A 20492-nucleotide genomic window follows, 5' to 3' on the forward strand; every position below is an offset into this window, starting at 1 on the left:
GCTTATACTATTCAAAAATTAGTACAATTGAAGCACACTCTATCGTAAACCAGAAGTTTACGGATTCAAATACTTTTGTGCTTTGGCATGGCCGTTTGGGCCATCCCGGATCAATAATGATGAGACGAATTACTGAAAATTCGAGTGGGCATCCATTAAAGAACTTGAAGATTCTTACAAATGACGAATTTTCTTGTGATGCTTGTTATCAAGGAAAAATGATCACTAGACCATCACCAATGAAGGTTGGTATTGAATCCCCTGCCTTTTTAGAGCGTATACATGGGGATATATGTGGACCTATTCACCCACCAAGTGGGTTGTTTAGATATTTTATGGTCCTAATAGATGCATCTTCAAGATGGTCTCATGTGTGCCTACTATCATCTCGCAACCTGGCGTTTGCAAAGCTATTAGCCCAAATAATTCGATTAAGGGCACAATTCCCAGATTATCCTATAAAGGCTATTCGCCTTGATAATGCTGGAGAATTCTCATCTCAAGCTTTTGATGATTATTGTCTATCCGTTGGGATAAAAGTTGAACATCTTGTAGCTTATGTTCATACTCAAAATAGCCTTGCAGAGTCATTTATTAAACGCCTACAATTGATAGCAAGACCACTACTTATGAAAACAAAATTGCCCATTACTGCTTGGAGCCGTGCTATCTTGCATGCAACATCACTTATCCATCTCAGACCGACACATTATAATAAATATTCTCCGTCACAATTAGTTTTTGGTCATGAACCAAATATTGCCCATCTACGAATTTTTGGATGTGATGTATATGTGCCAGTAGCACCACCACAACGTAGTAAGATGAGACCACAGAGAAGGATATGAATATATGTTGGGTTTGAATCACCCTCTATTATACTCTATCTTGAACCATTGACAGAAAATTTATTTACTGCTCGATTTGCAGATTGTCGGTTTGATGAAACAAATTTCCCACAATTAGGGGAGAGAAAAAGGAAATCAAAAGAGAAATTGTGTGGAAAGCTTCATCATTATCTCACTTTGATCCCCGTACCCCTATATGTAATCAGGAGGTCCAGAAGATCATCCATTTACAGAATATAGCAAATCAAATGCCAGATGCATTTACTGATTTGAAAAGGATAACTAAGTCACATATCCCAGCAGAGAATGTGCTTATCCGAATTGATGTCCCAGTAGGACCATCTACTAGCATGAGAGCTAGTGAACCTAAAGCACGCCTGAAGCGTGGAAGGCCTTTGGGTTCTAAGGATCGAAATCCTCGAAAAAGAAAATCGACAAATGATCAAAACGATACTATGAAGGGATCTCCTGAAGAGACCCAAAATCTGATTAGTTCTGAGATTCCCGAAGAAATCAATGAACCCGAAGCTCATGTGAGTGAGGAACTTTTAATAAGTTCGAACGGTGATGGGATTAATTTAAATCGATTTGAAATAGTGGTGGATAATATTTTTGCATATAATGTTGCACTTAATATTATGCAAGATAGTGAGGATCTTGAACCTCGATCTGTCGAAGAATGTCGACAAAGATCTGATTGGCCAAAATGGCAAGAGGCAATTCAATCAGAATTGAAGTCACTTGCTAAAAGAAAGGTCTTTGGACCAGTAGTCCAAACACCTGCTGGTATAAAACCAGTTGGTCATAAATGAGTTTTTGTGCGAAAAAGGAATGATAAAAATGAAGTTAAAGATACAAAGCTCGCCTTGTTGCACAAGGATTCTCACAACGACCTGGAGTCGATTTTGATGAAACATATTCACCTGTTATGGATGCCATAACATTTCGATATCTCATCAGTTTAGCACTACATGAAAAGCTTGAAATACATCTAATGGATGTAGTTACAGCTTATCTGTACGGTTCACTTGATAATGAAATTTATATGAAAATTCCTGAAGGATTTAAAATGCCTGAAGCAAAATCTCAGGAAATGTATTCAATCAGATTACAAAGATCTTTGTACGGTTTAAAGCAATCTGGGCGCATGTGGTATAATCGCCTTAGTGAATATTTGCTGAAAGAAGGTTACATAAATGATGTTATTTGTCCATGTATTTTTATAAAGAAAATGACATCAGAATTTGTTATACTTGTTGTTTATGTTGATGACATAAATCTTGTTGGAACTTCAGAAGAGCTCCAAAAGGCAATTGAATATCTTAAGAAAGAATTTGAGATGGAAGATCTTGGAGAGACAAAACTTTCTCTTGGTCTGCAAATTGAACATTTAGCAGACGGGATCTTTATCCATCAATCTGCCTATACAGAAAGGGTCTTAAAACGCTTTTACATGGACAAAGTGTACCCATTGAGTACACCAATGGTTGTTCGATCACTTGAAGTGAATAAGGATTTGTTCTGACCTCCAAAAGAGGACGAGGAACTCCTTGGTCCCGAAGTACCCTATCTCAGTGCAATTGGTGCACTAATGTATTTTGTTAATGCTACAAGGCCTGACATAACATTTTCTGTTAATTTACTAGCAAGATATAGTTCTTCTCCTACACAGAGACATTGGAACGGGATTAAACATATATTGCGATATTTAAAGGGAACTCTTGATATGGGTTTGTTTTATGCTAACAAAGATAGTGCAGATCTTGTCGGTTATGCAGATGCAGGTTATTTATCTGATCCCCATAAAGCTCGATCTCAAACCGGCTATGAATTTACATATGGAGGTACTGTCATATCATGGCGCTCCATAAAGCAATCTATTGTTGCTACTTCTTCAAATCACGCTGAGATAATAACTATTCATGAAACAAGTAGGGAATGCGTATGGTTGAGATCAATAATTCATTTTATTCGAGAAAAATGTGGTTTGAAATGTGAGAAAAGACTCACAATTTTATACGAAGACAATGCTGCATGCATAGCCGAATTGAAGGGAGGATTTATAAAAGGAGATAGAACGAAGCACATTTCACCAAAATTATTCTACACACACGATCTTCAGAAAAGTGGTGACATTGATGTGCAACAAATCCGTTCAAGTGATAATCCAGCAGATTTATTCACTAAATCTTTGCCAACTTCAACTTTTGAGAAGATGGTATACAAGATTGGAATGCGGAGACTCAAATATTTGAAACAAGGTTTTCATCAGGGGAGTAAAATACGCGATGCACTCTTTTTCCCTTACTAAGGTTTTTTCCATGGGGTTTTCCTTATAAGGTTTCTAATGAGGCACCTAACAATGCGTCTTACTAAATATGTGTACTCTTTTTCCTTCACTGGAATTTTTTCCCACGTGGTTTTTCCTAGTAAGGTTTTAATGAGGCACATTATCTTTTAATGAACATCCATGGAGGAGTGTTATAAATATATTATATTATGGATGTTCATTTAGTACCCCGTTGTAAATAAGCTTCCTGAAGAAGCTTATCCATATGGGACTCCACCGTAAATATGTTTATCTATTTAGTACTCTATTGGAAATAAGCTTTCTGAAGAAGCTTATCACTTCGGTACCCGGTTATGGATAAATATTACCCCAGTAGAAGATTATCCATACCGGGTATAATAAGCTTATCCTTTTAGTACCCAGTTATGAATAATCATTACCCCCAGTAGAAGATTATCCATACCGGGTATAATAAGCTTACCTTTTAGTACCCAGTTATAGATAAACATTACCCCCGATAAAAGATTATCTATATCGGGTATATAAGCTTATCCTTTCAGTACCCAGTTATGGATAAACATTATCCCCGGTAGAAGATTATCCATACCGGGTATAATAAGCTTATCTTTTCAGTACTCCATTATGAATAAACATTGCTCTCAGTAGAAGATTATCCATATATGGTATAGTAACAGCTTACACAACAACTTCCTTTCTTCTATAAATAAAAAAGATTTCAGTTCATTATGTACATCAATTTGAATTCGAATAATATATCAATTTCTCTCTATAGTTGTCTTTACTTTACAGTCTTTATTTTATAACAAAAAGTGAAATTTAACTTGAATCTAGCTCTTTTTAGCTTTGTTTTGTGAACATATCAATATAGAAGATTTTTTTAAAAACCATTTTTGCTCAATCCTGATTTACAAAAGGAAATCATTCAGATTAGATTGTTAGTGAGACAACCTATCATTAAAGTCTCTCAATCAATTTATCTTGTGTCATGGGTACTAACTTAGCATTTTATTGTGAAGAGCGTGAAGTGAGGAAAAGCGACAAACCCCATTTCACGAGAAGCGAGAAGCGAAGTGCTCGCTTTTTTAAATGAAGCGGAATTAAAATAAATACTGCATAGACAACACATGTAATTGTAAGCAAATGTTCAATACTTCAATTAATTGGCCAGAAATTGGGCAGAAATTTTCTGAAAAAAATTCGCCAGCATTTCGCTGTTTTTTGGACATTTAGAAAGAAGAAGAAGAAGAAAGAGGAGAAGAAGAATACTGAAAATCAAAAGTGCAGAAGCAGAACATACCTGTACTGTTGAAGAAGAAGAAGAACAACCCTAGTTGATGCTTTGAGATTATTTCAGAAATCAGAAGGTGATGAAGAAGAGAAGAAGAAATCGCTGATGTTGTTGAAGAAAAATCCTAGTCTCGATGTTGTTGAAGAAGTCCAGACAATGTTTACGGTTTAAGAAACCTCATTTTTTAATAAAATAGGGCTTTAGTTAATTTTAAAAATAGAAGTGGGTGTTTCTAACGCTTCTTCTCGCTTTTTACAAAGAAGCGGTCGCTTTTTCATACCAGAGTCGCTTTTATTACCTGAAGCGCTGCCCTTCACGCCTCGCTTCGCTTCTCGCTTAAAGCGAGAAGTGAGCACTTTTTTTAATCACTTCACTAATCACAAGAAAAGATAAAAGATATTCCTCTTGGACCTATTTTCGTCATTGCGATGTGTATTTTGCTTCCACTTCTTTAGTTTACTCAGTGAGTTATACTTTATTTCTGTTCTATTTACGAGTTCTTGAGAGCTATTAATTAAGGATCAAATTAAGTATTTTCATTATGCATTAAAGATGATAGATAAGTGTCCTTCGTTTGGGAAATGATTTTTCACAAAAGTATTGGGTATGTTTTCGGCTGAATCAACCTAGCCACAAGAGCACTATCGTCTAATTTTACTGCAGTTTTCACTAGAGAAATTGTTAGTTCTTGGCGCAAGACGAGTAGCCCTTAAAAAGGGGTAAAGCGTCCAATAATAAAAGTTTGGTGTATAATATTTGGAGAAAGAGCTTGACAACAAGAAGCGCCTGTAGCTCAGTGGATAGAGCGTCTGTTTCCTAAGCAGAAAGTCGTAGGTTCGACCCCTACCTGGCGCGTTAACTTTTTCGGTCATCTGTTTTCTCATTGCATTACAATCCTGGGTCCCTGTTTCTGAATGGTCTTTTTTGGGTTCATAAAAGTAAATTTTTAGTTTTACGCTTCAACGCTTAACGATGAAAATATAGGTAAATTCAAATGCAGAAGTACTACTTGAACCTAAACTATAGGAAGTAACCATAAGAATCTGTTGTTGACAATTGAAAGTTCAGTTCGTATAACTGTTAACAATTCTGTGTTATTTACTCAATAAGTACAATTTTATTAGTAAAATACAAAGAAGAAACAGAATTGACAAGAAACTTCATTCTAGTGTCACAATCATTATGGTGACTGCCGACTGGCCTAAATTGTAAGAAAACTCAGTGTTTAGGTGTATTACTCTTATTACGACTCATCTTCTCTAACACATTATGTAGCAATGGAACACAAAGTTTCTGTGACATATCCCCTTCTTGGCACTTGTAATCCTCTAACTCTGATCGTCTAGCAGAAACGTTCTCATTTTTCTCAAGGTGGGCTCTGTTTGTAACGTCCGATTTTCGTCTGTTTACTGGTCTGATTCCGATAAGTCGGCCAAGAGAAACACTTTGATCTTGGAAGAAAGACATTGTGGACTGAAACAAATCCCACAAAGTAACATTAATATGTTGATGATTGTGGCGCATTCACTGCTTTTGAATTGAGCTATATATAATATACATAGTTAAAAAGTTTTTAGAAAATACAATTATACTAAATTCGAACAACTGTGACTCTGTGAGTAAGTAATTACCTCAGTGTCAAGGTTGGAGGATGAAAAAGATGAGAAGCTAGGTGAAGATATGTACAATCGGTATGCTGCTTCTTCTGCTGCAGCTGCAGCTGTTACAACCTGAGATCTCTCAGCCACCCTAAGTCTTATATTCATGTTTTCAAGCCCCAGGGGCCACCCACTGGGCTCCTCATGCTCCTGACAATTCATATTAATTTATGCAAAATATCAAGAACGCACAGCCGGATCTAGAGCAGATTTGGTAGTTTCAACTTTCAACTGTATCCATTGCTCTTGAATCCAAATTATGTACACATATGTAAAGCAAATTTACAAGGTATACATATATATTGATATAATAAGATCACACTAATTCTGAACTCACTCGCTCTAAATCTTTGCTGGTCTATCACAGCAGAGCAGTGAATAAGTCTTTGGATGCAGTTATTCAATCAAACTAGCTAGTCACTGCAAAAAGGGCAATTTTCATTTGTTCCTTAATCTGCTACAATCATTTTATAATATATACTCCATATTATATGGGGGATACCCCCCCCCTACCCGGCTACCCCAAACAGCATCCCACTACTTCCTTAAGAAAAACGAACAGTTAACCTATTTCCAGGCAGAGGTATGGTTGAAAATACTAAACCAAGAGTTTCAGTGTGCAAATCGGAGTGTTCATATTATAGAAAGCTGCTAAGATAATAAACCAAAGAAATAATGTAATAACTTTGAATCCTAATTCCTAGGCAAATTAAACAAACAAATCATTCAGAAGACTGCCGGTGCAATATCGTACCTGTGTTACAACCATGGCTGTAGAATTACGAAGCGTTTATCTGGCAAAAGATGAGGAGTCAAGATGATCTGAATATATATCATTCAAAAGGGACAGCAAAAAGAGTTTATTTGGAAGGAGTGAGTACTTAAATCCAAGATAAATAAAGGAGAGAGGAGTCTTTATTACATTCTTTCCATACAACAATTAAGCGGTTGAATAGCCCTTCAAGGGCCCCACTCAGGGCTTCAGCTTTTATATCGAGTTACGGTCCCTTCACGTACGTGACTTCTGCTAGTCCATAATTTTGAGCTCCAATCATTTAAAATAGGGATTTTTACGTATCATACGCTATTGGATTACATATTTAGTTAATTACCCAACATAAATAAGTTTTGTTTACAAAATATATATAATTCACCTTAAAAAACTCTCAATCCATTATTTGTGCATTCAATCAAGGAATTTAGTTACACTTTTTTTTTCCTCTCCTCTCTCCCCTCTGCTCTCCAAATTCTCTCTTTCTCCCCATATCTCAAGTAAACGGAGTGCTTTGAATAACGAATTTCCCAAAAGCATTTGAAATCTGGGCAGGATGCTTCTCCCTGGAAGTACGAGTAGCTACCCATTCCTCCAGAAATGCCTAGTTATTGGTTACAAGTAAAAAGCTTCCTCAATAAGTTAAGTAGCAAAATATAGAATATTGAAGAGCAGTCCTATTCCTTGTGTCACACATGTCAATATAAGATAATATAAAAAGCTTAATTACTTGCATATTAAATTAGTAACGAGAAAGAGAATTATGGTACTTGTAAGAATTGAGAAGTGCAATAACAAAGAGTATTCTGCTAAAGGAAGTCAGTATGTGAACGAACACCAAATCCTGTCCCCCCCTCCCCCCACCTGATTACTGCCTTTCCGACAATTCTCAGGTTCTTACCCAGTAGAAGTTGTGGTTTGGTTGTTGCTCAATTTGGAATAACAAGAAGTTTGTACAATTTTTATATAAATTTTATAAAATATATTTTTTGTATATTTTGTATCTGCTGGACTACCTGTTTAAAACGTCTCTTTCCTCTAACTTTCCTCTAACGTCTCCTCTAACGTCTCTTTGCTCCCTAAGCTCTGTTTCACCGGCGGCAACCCCAGGTAAGCTCCCCCTCCCCCCACCCACCAGACCAAGTAAGCTCCCCCCTCCTCTACCCCTACCCCATCTTTGTCTTCTTTTCCTCTCTTTCTCTCTCCTATTTTCTTCTTCTTGTTTCGCTTTCCAGAATATCCCAACCCTCCACCATCCATCATCTCCATTTCCCTAATTTGAATATCATGTTCATTCTTTTATTTGTTGGTATTTGCATTGTTGTCGATTTATTTTTCTGACTTTATTGTTTTTTAGAGTTCTTCGTTTGACTGAATATTGTGATTAAAATTTAGGTTATCCTGTTTTCTTAAGTTTTTCCGTTTGATTCTATTCTGAATACAAGTTATATTGGTATGCTAGAGATTTTACAATATCTGAATTTCCTGTACCTTAATTCCACCCAAAATAATTGAGCTTTCAATGTAGAGATAAGTGTGAGATTTAGACAACTCGTAGTGTTATCCTCCGTTCGCATTTTCCGGTTTATTGGTTTTGTCCTTTTGTGTCCCAAATCTGCCACCCCCCTTATATTCTCGTTTTCTTCGCCTTTCTTGGTACATTTTATATTGTTGGGGCTATACCAGTGGTAGCGGTGATAGCTCCTTCTGGTTTTTGGGTCGTGGTATTTTCTGTGTTTTCAGGAATTCTCGGAGTATTGGAGCCAAGTTGGGCGCACGAGCACTGGCAAAGGAAAGCAACCTGGGCGAGTGTCAGCAAAGGGCGGTAGGAAGTGGTGCGTGAGCGTACAACTACATCGAGTACAGCAAATCAGTCACAGGTTTTGTTAAAGGGAGTTGGTACCTCCTGTTTTACTGTTTCCCTTTTGGTGTTAGCTAAATTACTGTTACTTTACTTCGCAATAGTTAAACCTTTCATCTAGGATACTAGTTACCACTTGTTTCCTTCTGGTTTGATTTGTTGTCCGTTGTGTACTAGCGAGTCTTCTCTAGATTGTTGTAGGTGTAGTGGCTGCAGTCTGGGATGATAGAATAAGGGCATGTCCTCGAGTGGGGCAGAGTGTGGGGCTGGAGTCAGGGGGTGGGTCGGGTAGCAGGGGAGGTAGAGGGGACAAGGGAGCCTATAGGTTGAGAATCGGGTCATGGAACATAGGTTCACTAACGAGTAAATCCATAGAGTTGGCGAAAATCCTGCAGAAGAGGAAGATTAATATAGCGTGTGTCCAGGAGACTAGGTGGGTCAGATCGAGGGCGAAAAACGTGGATGAGTATAAGTTGTGGTACTCTGGTGTCCTGAGGGGTAAGAATGGAGTGGGTATCCTGGTAGATAGCCATCTAAGAGAGTCCGTGGTAGAGGCCAGGCGGGTGAATGATAGACTAATGACTATTAAGTTGGTGGTGGGTGAGGGTACTTTAAATGTCGTTAGCGCGTACGCACCGCAAGCAAGCTTGGATGAGGATATTAAGAGGCGTTTTTGGGAGGGGTTGGATGAGACTGTTCGTAGTATACCGCCTTCTGAGAGGTTATTCATAGGAGGAGATTTCAATGGTCATATTGGGTCATCTGCAAGTGGGTACACTGAGGTGCATGGCGGCTTTGGTTTCGGGGAGCGGAACGGAGGGGCATTTCGCTGTTGGACTTTGCCAAGGCTTTCGATCTAGTCATTTCGAACTCGAGTTTTACGAAGCGGGATGAACATTTGGTTACTTACCAAAGTTCGGTAGCGAAGACTCAGATTGACTATCTCCTCCTCAGGAGATGCGACACAAGGTTGTGCGAGGACTGCAAGGTTATCCCCGATGAGACTCTCTCAACGCAGCATAGGCTTTTGGTGATGGACATTTGTATTAGGATAAGGAGGAAGAAAAGGTCAGTACAAGGACGCCCCAAGATTAGGTGGGGAGCCTTAACTAAGGATAAAGCTAAGGAGTTGGAAGGAAGGTTATCGACAATGGGAGCTTGGAGAAGTAGTGGGGACGCAAACACAATGTGGTCGACGACGGCAGACTGTATAAGAAAGGCGGCGAGAGAGGTGTTAGGGATATCTACGGGCCGCAATGGTGGCCACAAAGGAGATTGGTGGTGGAATGCAGTTGTCCAAGGTAAAATGGAAGCAAAGAAGGCGGCTTACCTGCGGTTAGTAGGGAGCACTGACGAGGAGGAGAAGAGAGAGAACAATCAAAGGTATAAGGTAGCTAGGAAGGAGGCGAAGATGGCAGTGACGGAGGCTAAGCCGACAACTTTTGCTCATCTGTATGAGGAACTAAGGAACAAAGGCGGGGAGAAGAAGTTATTTCGACTCGCTAAGGCGAGAGAGAGGACAACTCGGGATCTGGACCAAGTGAGGTGCATAAAAGATGATGACGACAAAGTTTTGATGGGAGATGACCAGATTAAGAGGAGGTGGCAGACCTACTTTCATAAACTTCTAAGTGAAGAAGGGGATCAGGATATTATACTTGGGGAATTGAGGAATGTCGACGGTCACCATGAATTAAGTAATTGTAGGGACATTGAGATCGATGAAGTCATGGAGGCAATGCGTAAGATGAGAAGGGGCAGAGCTACCGGGCCAGACGAAATTCCGGTTGAACTGTGGAGGTGTGTGGGTAGAGCAGGCTTGGAATGGCTTACTGCATTGTTTAGTGTTATATTCAAGACTAATAGGATGCCTGAAGAGTGGAGGTGGAGTACAATGGTCCCGTTGTATAAGAACAAAGGTGATGTCCAGAGCTGTAACAACTATAGGGGCATCAAATTACTAAGTCATACCATGAAAGTTTGGGAGAGAGTGGTAGAAATGAGAGTGCGAAGGACGGTGTCTATTTCAGACAACCAGTTCGGGTTCATGCCGGGGCGATCTACCACAGAAGCTATCCACCTTATTAGGAGGATGGTGGAACAATACAGGGATAAGAAGAAGGATCTCCACATGGTGTTTATCGATCTAGAGAAAGCGTACGACAGGGTTCCTAGGGAGGTCTTATGGAGATGCTTAGAGGCTAAAGGGGTCCCGGTTGCCTACATTAGGGCGATTAAGGACATGTATGATGGAGCTAAGACTCGGGTTAGGACAGCAGGAGGCGACTCTGAACACTTTCCAGTTATTACGGGGTTGCACCAAGGGTCTGCGCTCAGCCCATTCCTATTTGCCCTGGTGATGGATGCACTGACTCATCATATTCAAGGGGAGGTGCCATGGTGCATGCTATTTGCTGATGACATTATTCTAATTGACGAGACACGAGGCGGCGTCAACGAGAGGCTAGAGATTTGGAGACATGCTCTTGAGTCTAAAGGTTTCAAGTTGAGCAGGACGAAGACGGAATACCTCGAGTGCAAATTTGGAGTTGAGCCGACGGAAGCGGGAGTTGAAGTGAGGCTTGACTCTCAAGTCCCAGAGGGGTAGTTTCAAGTACCTTGGATCGGTTATCCAGGGGACTGGGGAAATGGACGAGGATGTCACACACCGTATAGGGGTGGGGTGGATGAAGTGGAGGTTAGCGTCGGGAGTCTTGTGTGACAAGAAAGTACCAGCGTTACTAAAAGGTGAGTTTTATAGAGCAGTGGTTAGGCCTGCCATGTTATATGGAACTGAATGTTGGCCGGTAAAGAACTCACACATACAGAAGATGAAAGTGGCAGAGATGAGGATGTTGAGGTGAATGTGCGGGCATACAAGGATGTATAAGATTAGGAATAAAGATATTCGAGAGAAGGTGGATGTGGCCCCCACGGAGGACAAGATGCGGGAAGTAAGACTCAGATGGTTCGGGCACATTCAGAGGAGGAGCACTGATGCACCGGTGATGAGGTGTGAGCGACTGGCTGTGGTGGGCACGCGAAGAGGTAGAGGGCGACCTAAGAAGTATTGGGGAGAGGTGATCAGACAGGACATGGCGAGACTTAGGATTACTGAGGACATGGCCCTTGACAGGGGATTATGGAGGTCGAGCATTAAGGTTGTAGGTTAGGGGAAAGTTGTGAATATTTCTACAGCATTATAGAGTGAGACTAGCCAGTTAGGAGTTAGACTAAGAATGTCATTGGTCGTCTATTGATGTAGGACTTTACCTGCTAGTTTTACTATACCAGCCATATATTTCGTATTTCGTATTCTGTATTTAATATCTCTTATATTGCTGTTATTTTATTATGCATTTTTATGGTACTAATATATCGGCTCCTGTTGCTTTTTTGAGCCGAGGGTCTCCTGGAAACAACCTCTCTACCCTTCGGGGTAGGGGTAAGGTCTGCGTACATATTACCCTCCCCAGACCCCACCTGTGGGATTATACTGGGTCGTCGTTGTTGTTGTTGTTGTTGTTGTTTGTATCTGATTTATACATAGTAAAACCAAATTTCATACAACTAATTATATATTATACAATTTACCTACAATTTTCATATATTTTTTCTACTCAATTATATATAACTACAATATCATACTTCTTAAATACAATTTTTATACAATATTATTCAACTTTCATACATTAGTATATATATATAAACAATAAAATACAATTTTTTTAATAATTTTACTACAACTGTGCTACAATTTCGTAAGTATAATTTCTTCTTCTTCTTCTTCTTCTTCTTCTTCTTCTTCTTCTTCTTCTTCTTCTTCTTCTTCTTCTTCTTCTTCGAGTTTCAATCTGAAATTCAGCCAAAATCAAGTCTAATCTTCACCAAACACCTTCAAAATTGAGATATAAACTCCAAATCATATTCTCAATTATTTGCAACAACACCCAATCCAAACAAATAATAGTTTTTGAAAACCCAAATTCGAATTCAAAGCTTCAAAGTTTTTTAATGGCTGTGAATGGTGGAATTGTTGCTCTCTTTTCCTTTGCTTTACATTACTGGAATTAAGGATTGGGAGATAGAGAGAGATATAGAGAGAATTCCCAATTGTTTGCAACAACACCCAATTCAAACAAATAATATTTTTTTAAAACCCAAATTCGAATTCAAAGCTTCAACGCTTTTTAATGGTTGTCAATGGTGGAATTGCTGCTCTCTTTTTCTTTGCTCTACATTATTGAAATTAGGGATTGAGAGATAAAGAGAGACGTAGAGAGAGAGAGAGAGAGAGAGAGAGAGAGAGAGAGAGAGAGACGGAGAGGGAGAGCGCATGAAGGAGAGAGAATAAGGATGAGAAATAATTGATTCCTAATATAAAGGGATACTCATTTAATTCCTAAATTGTATATAATTGACAAATTTGTATATATGAGGTAATTAACTTGAAACTTGAGTAGAAAGGATAATAAAGTTTTCAATAGTGTGTAGGTATGTAAAAATTCCTTTAAAAGGTATGCCAAAAAATAGATTAGAATATTAAAAATAATAAAGAAGTGTTCAAATAAATAGTACATATATTGCCTTCATTCTTCGTAAGTTTTGTACCCCTAGTTTAAACAAGTGCCTACAAAAGAATGAGTTGCGAGTCTCCGTTCTTGTTGATACTTCGTAGACATTTGGACAATTTTTGGTCGATGTTGAAAAAAGGTATTCGAAATTGAAGTAAAAAAGAGTCTCTTATAACAGATTTAGTTTTTGGACGTACAATACATTGTATGTTTACTTGAAAAGTCATTTGAATTCAACTATATTTTCTCAAAGCCAAAATGGAAAGGAGGCCCTTCTTTCTAGTAGGTTGAAGATGAGTATTAGATGTCGGGTCTTAATAAGAATTAAAGTTTGTTGTCCCCTTGAGAGACGAGCTCAACTATGTGCATTTGATAGGTTAGCAGTTCATGACATTATATGTCACTTACTAATAATACGACAACTCGAAAACTATGGTTGTTGAATGATTGACAACTATATTATGCATAAGTGAAGGTTATTGGTTCATTTTCAGCTTAATTACAAGATCTGCGAAGTACACGATGGATTTTCCTTTTCTTTGAAGTTTTTTCTTGGGGGTTGGGTTTACCCACCTGATACTAGGGCTGTGCACGGATCGGATCGGATCGGATTTAGCACATTTTAGATTCGAATTTCGGATTTCGAATTCTAGAAAATGTAATCCGAATCCGATCCGAATTATATTGGATTGGATCGGATTTTAAAGTTTGGATCGGATCGGATTTCGGATCGTATTATTATGCCTCAAAGTTGCAAACTAATATGTATATTTTCTTTGTAAAAGAGGTAATACATTAAGAAAAATTCATGTTTATGCAATTATGAGAGTACTATGGTGCCAATATAGTTAAATCTAGCAATTGTAAAGGTAATAACTTGGAGGAAGATGTAAAGGAAGTAAACTATCCGAAATTAAAGTGTAGTATTTATACATTGCCTAATAATTTTGGATTTCGGATCGAATCAGATTAAAATATACCAATCCGAATCCGATCCGAATCCGATCCGAAATCCGAAATTTTAATAAATACAATCCGAAATCCGAAATCCAAAATCCGAAATTGAATGGATCGGTTCGGATTTCGGATATCCGATCCGAATGAACAACCCTACCTGATACGCGCATTGAAGCCCTACTATAACAAGATTCGCATCGCGTAAGGCCCATTAAAAGTGGAAGAGCTCTCTAACATGATTTTTTCTAGAGGAAAAAATATAAGTAGGCCATATTTAAGAAAAAATTTCAGTTAACTAGCAATAATAGGTATTCTACAAAAAGGCACCTAAATAATTATATATTTTAGCATGAAGCTATAAATATGGACCCAGAATCACGATTTAAAAAATCTAAAGCATTCAATTCCCAAAAAAAAATCCAAAGCAGTTCTGATTCTTCTCCTTAACTTCCTAAATTAACGTTGAACAATAATTTGACTAATTTTATATTATTTGATTTTTGATTCTTTCATGTTTCTATATTTAAATCTTAATGATATATAAAATGTATATTAATTGACATTGTAAATATTTTACAAATATATTAAATATATATAGTGTATATTTAGAGTAATTAAGTTTTATACAATAAATATTCTACAAATATACTAGTATATGCATAGGTTTTTTCTTGAAGATCTTTATATTTAAGGTATATTTCTAGTATAAAATATTTTATATCTTATACATACCATGAACATCCCACCAAAAAAATTTCAGCTAAATCACATTATTAATATACAAAATATAAACAAAAAATGTATGTATGTTTAGTTGAAAATATATAAGGTATATTTGTCGTGTGGTGTGTGTATATATATTACTTGTATAAAAATAAGTAAAAATATTTAGGTAGCAACAATAAAGGAAGAGGGAGGGAGGGGTGCCATTACAAAAGAATGAAAAAAGGAAAGTTTTACTATAATGATGAGAGAGAAGTGATATCAATATTATTAGAATAAAACTAATCTGAGGGTCAACTTATTTTTAAAATGTGCTAGAATTGTAAAAGAAATTGCCATTTATCGAATAAATGAAGAATAATATTATTAATGAAAATAATATTAAATAAAGGATTAGGCATATAAAAATCTCTTCTTTTTATACCCTAGGCTCGAATCCGAGACCGCAGATTAAGAGCCCGTTTGGCCAAGCTGCCAAAAGCTGCTTATTTTAAAAAGTACTTTTTTTAGAAGTGTTTTTATCAAAAGTACTTTTGAAAAAAAATAGTTTATGTTTGACCAATTCATTTAAGAAGTACTTTTTGTAACATTTAGTAATCAAAGTGTGTTTGGTCAATCTTTCTAAAAAAGTATTTTTGAGTATCAAATTACCAAAAAAATACTACAAAGGTCTTATAATTATTTCAAAAGAGAAAAATAAATATAAATATTTATCGTAAGAGACTTATTATTTTTATTTTATTTAATTAAAATATAAACATAAAGTAAATATACATACTAAAGATTTAAATCAATATAACATAAATAGTTATACCTAACATATAATATTATCTAGGTATAATTACTTAATGTCATCATTCAGTATGAATTAAAAGTTTAATATTCTATATATATATATATATATTGATAATCCACCATGAAATAATTAGCAAAGTCACTCACACATGATAATATTAGTTTCTCAACGATTTCACTTTAATTCTATTACACAACGCCTTCATATTAGTAGAAGACTTGCCTTGCACTTCTAAAGGAATATCAGAATGCTCATCTCCTACCTCAATAGCTACATTAATGTATTCATTAGCATAATAGTTGAATTCATTATCGGTAGAAGAACATCGTCAGATAAAATTATATATAACCATGATAATTGTAACAAGAGGATTCTGAGTGTCAAACTTGAAATATAACATTGAGCGTGAAATATAAATAATTTTAAATATATAAAAAATTATTGTTTTCGTAAAAATAGCTAAGTATGTTTAAATTCAAATTCAAAAAGAGTAACTAACTATTAACAACACATAATGCAAAATTAAATTTTTTTAAATTTAAATTCAAACAGAAACTAATTATTACCTAACCTAACTAACTTTGTCCTAAATTGCCAAGTGACCTATTGTGAGACTGTCACTTGGCTTAATGTGGATGATTTTTCTTCTTCTTTTAATAATATATAGATATAGATTAGGTGATGCAATTGTAAACTTATTACCTATTTGTGGGTAATTTTCACAAATTAGATTTGATAATTGTATTAAGGATTCGGGATTTAATAGCCTATAATAGAAGAAATTATAAATGATCATTTGTAGGAAGAGAATTGATAATCCAAAGAAGGACGTAGATAATTTGTTTTAGTGTGAAAAAAAGAAGAAGATAATTTAAAAAGTTGCAAGACATTACACAAATAAAAAATCAAAAACAACAAAAGTCAAAAAAGAATTTGGAAAGTTACAATATATTCATATATATATATATGATATCTCTAATTTTAAAAGAAACTAGAAACAAAAAAGAAAAGGAAAAGCTTAAATAGTAAGCGATAAATTGAAAAATATAAATTTATGGTGAGGATAGTTTTATCTTGAAAAAATTAATTTTATGTTTTTGCTTCTACTTCTTGGAAGAAGCTAGAATTTCTGCTTCTTCCCAAAAGCAGAAAAACTGCTTCTCCGTCAGAAAAAAATACTTTTGACTTCCTAGAAGCTTGGCCAAACAGGCTCTAAGGCCATCTCCAACCTTACCCCAATTTCCCATAATGGGGGCAATTTTTGGGGTAATTTAGCTCCAACCCTCCCCCATTTTGTCCCCAAAATGGGGGATGAATAATGTTCCCTCAAATATGGGGTACACTATTCATCTCCCCCATTACTATTCATCACTTTTTTATTATTATTATTTTATTATCTGATCTTTTAATTTATCTCTCTATATATACCTAATTATGTTTATGTAATATTTTTATAATATTAGTTTTACATCTTAACTTTAGTGTATAATTTTGATAAATTAATTTTTGTGTATTTATTATTTTTATGTAAAATTGTAAGTTAATTTGATTAAAAGTTATAATTGTACAAAAAATATATAATTATCTCAAAAAATGAATGGTGCAAATATAAAATATTAGATGTTGCAAAAATTAAAAGGTGCGAATATAAAATATTAGATGTTGCTAAAATTGAAAAGTCCAACTACAACAGTAGAAATGACAGTAGATGAAAATCAACGATTTCAAGAATTTTTAGCTCGACATAGAAGAATTAAGGACAAAGATGCTCATTTTGCACGTAGTAATGCATTAATAAGTCATTTATGGGAGAATACTAGAGGTTGAAGTTGAATATTTATGTAGTATTTCGAATGAATTTTATTGTTATGTAATATGTATTTAATTAATCTCGTATCGCAATGATTTCACTTTTATTTGAATTATTAATTAATTTATAATAATTGCTTACAAATTATATTATTTAAAATTGTATGGAATTGTTTTAATGGAAATTACAAATTAATAAATATAAAAGATGGAATTTGTTTAATGGAAACTAAAAAATAAAATTGAAATGAAAGATAATAATATAATAAATAAGAGAGAGAAGAATATAAAAAAGTTTGGGGAAAAAATGGGGGAATGTTTGGAGTAAGTTGTCCTCAAAATGGGGAAATTTCCATTTTGGGGACCAAAAATAGGGACAATTTTTAGGGTAATGAAGCTCCAACTCTCCCCCATTTTTGCCCCCAAAATGGGGGATGAATCGTGTTCCCTCAAATATGGGGGTACACTATTCATCTCCCCCATTACTATTCATGTTTTGTTTATTATTATTTTATTATTTAACTCTTTTAATTTATCTCTTTATATATACCTAATTATGTTTATGTAATATCTTTATAATATTAATTTTACATCTTAACTTTGGCGTATACTTATGATAAATTAATTTTCGTGTATTTATTATTTTATGTAAAATTGTAAGTTAATTTTATTTTAAGTTATAATTGTATAAAAAATATATAATCATCTCAAAAAATGGATGATGCAAATATAAAATATTAGATGTTGCTAAAATTGAAAGGTGCGAATATAAAATATTAGATGTTGCTAAAACTGAAATGTAAAAATTGAAATTACATTAAATGAACATACATTAAAATTGGAAATACATTGCTTACAAATTATATTATTAATTTTATGGAATTGTTTTAATGAAAATTACAAATTAATGAAAATAAAAGTTGAAATTTGTTTAATGAAAATTAAAAAATAAAATTGAAATGAAAGATAATAATATAATGTAGAAGAGGGAGAAGAGTATAAAAAGGAATATTCTCTTTTGGGGAAAAAATGGGGAATGGTTGGAGTGAGTTGTCCCCCAAATGAAAAAATCCCGATTATGGAGATCAAAAATGGGGTAAAGGTTGGAGATGCCCTAAGAATGGAGAAATCATATCTATTCCACCAGAATCCACGTTGGTTTCTCTCAAGTTTCAAACTTGTTATGCGTTTGGTAAATATTTAAAGTGCTTATAAGTTAAAATTAGCCATAAGTGATAAGTCGGCCACCCCGAACTTATGACTTTTCAGTGTATAAACACTTTTAGTTTGACCATGGCTTTTATTAGTTTATCCTTAATGATATTTTTTAATTCACAAAATATTTTTCTAACTTTCTATTTATTCCATGTTAAATTAGCACTTGTACACAAACACATAGTAACTGCTTATTTATTAAATCAATTTCAGTATTTAAAAATATTTTTAAGCACGTAATGCTTATCAGCTACTTCAAATCAGCTAATCCAAACGGACTCTTTTTTCATACTCGATGCAACCTCCAGTCATATTATCTCTCTTTTTAAAAGTTTTGTAGACAAAACACATTTAAAAGAAAGTATTTGTCTAAACAGTTATTTATCTCTTCTTCTTTGTCTTAATTAAATATCTCATTTAGTTATCCCAACTAATTGGACTAGTGAGGATGAATTTAAAAATGATTAAATGTTTCTTTTGTTTCTAAAACGTCTAATATTTTAAAGCAAATCAGATTCTAAAACGACAAATATTTAAAAGCGAAGGTGTACCACATCCCCTCAATTTGCACCCGATGTTGGGTTTAAGATATTATAGAAATCAAGCTCTTGACTTCTTCTTCGTTTTTTTTTTCCAATTTGATTATGCATACTGATTATAATTAATTCGAATTCACGTCAAGTATTTACGGTAGAGGTAAATTACGTTGTTAAAAGAAAATTCACTAAAAAATACTCTATCTTGTTAATCTCACCGCACCATGTTGTTCTTTGACTCCGTATGTTATGCTATTATTTTATCACTTCTTTAAGAGGGGATAGAAGATGTATGTCGCTGAGGCCAACAAGTGGCAATTGGTGAAATAGCGTCGAAGTTATGTGACTTGAAGATTGACTCTACCGACAATTTCACCACAACCAACTGCTAATCCTAAATCCCAACTAATACGGCACTCCCACTCTTCTTTCATTTATTTAGGTGAGACTCCGACCCCTACATTACCATACTCGTAAATCACATTCATGTTATTAATAGCTTGTTTGGTCAAACTTCTCCAACATCAAAAGTATTTTAAAAGAAAGTATTTTTTTTAAAAAAAAATTGAAGTGTTTTGTCAAGTTTTTAGAAGAGAAAAAAATGATTTTGAGCAAAAACAAAAACAGTTTTGGAGAAGCAGAAAAAATAGCTTCTTCCCAAAAATATTTATTTGAAAGCACATTTTTATAAGTTTGACTAAATACTAATTCCTGCTCATAAGTGCTTTTTAAATTAATTAGTCAAACACAAACTGTTTCTTACCACTGAAAAAAATATTTTTGAGAAAAAATACTTCTCAAAATAAGTTGATTTTAGAAGCTTGGTCAAATAGACTATAAGGCAAAGTCATTTTCTCAATTTAATATAGGTCAAATTCCTCTTTAGCAAAACATACTTCTCCTTAATACTTCTCACATTCACAACTGAGTATGTCCGGAAAAGATAAATCGACGTAATCAAAATTTTGATATTCTTGTTTTACCCCTTTAACAATGAGTTGTTTTATTAGTCAAATATCTGTTATTTTATTTTTGAATAACGAAAAATAAGGATGTTAAAAAAGGGTACTATATTTTTCAAGTGGAAGGAATTATTTCTATCTTTTGTCTATGATCAGTAAAATTGACTAAGAAAGGTAAGCGG

At 35.0% G+C, this 20492-nt stretch overlaps 1 protein-coding gene and 1 non-coding gene across 2 annotated transcripts; one reads left to right on the plus strand and one right to left on the minus strand.

Moving 5' to 3' along the window:
• Positions 1-5229: 5229 nt before the first annotated feature.
• On the plus strand, positions 5230-5302 carry TRNAR-CCU (transfer RNA arginine (anticodon CCU)). The gene has a single exon. It is a non-coding gene; the product is annotated as a tRNA-Arg (tRNA).
• A 213-nt stretch (positions 5303-5515) lies between these two features.
• Positions 5516-7020, minus strand: LOC104217421 (uncharacterized). The gene is made up of 3 exons (XM_009767665.2): positions 6860-7020; positions 6079-6255; positions 5516-5920 (listed from the first exon to the last, which is right to left on the minus strand). Exons 1-3 carry the CDS (start codon positions 6872-6874, stop codon positions 5666-5668), a joined length of 447 nt encoding a protein of 148 aa, XP_009765967.1. The 5' UTR covers positions 6875-7020; the 3' UTR covers positions 5516-5665.
• Between the last annotated feature and the right edge of the window lie 13472 nt (positions 7021-20492).

The sequence above is a fragment of the Nicotiana sylvestris genome, chromosome 2 (assembly GCF_000393655.2).
Source record: "Nicotiana sylvestris chromosome 2, ASM39365v2, whole genome shotgun sequence".
NCBI lineage: Eukaryota > Viridiplantae > Streptophyta > Magnoliopsida > Solanales > Solanaceae > Nicotiana > Nicotiana sylvestris.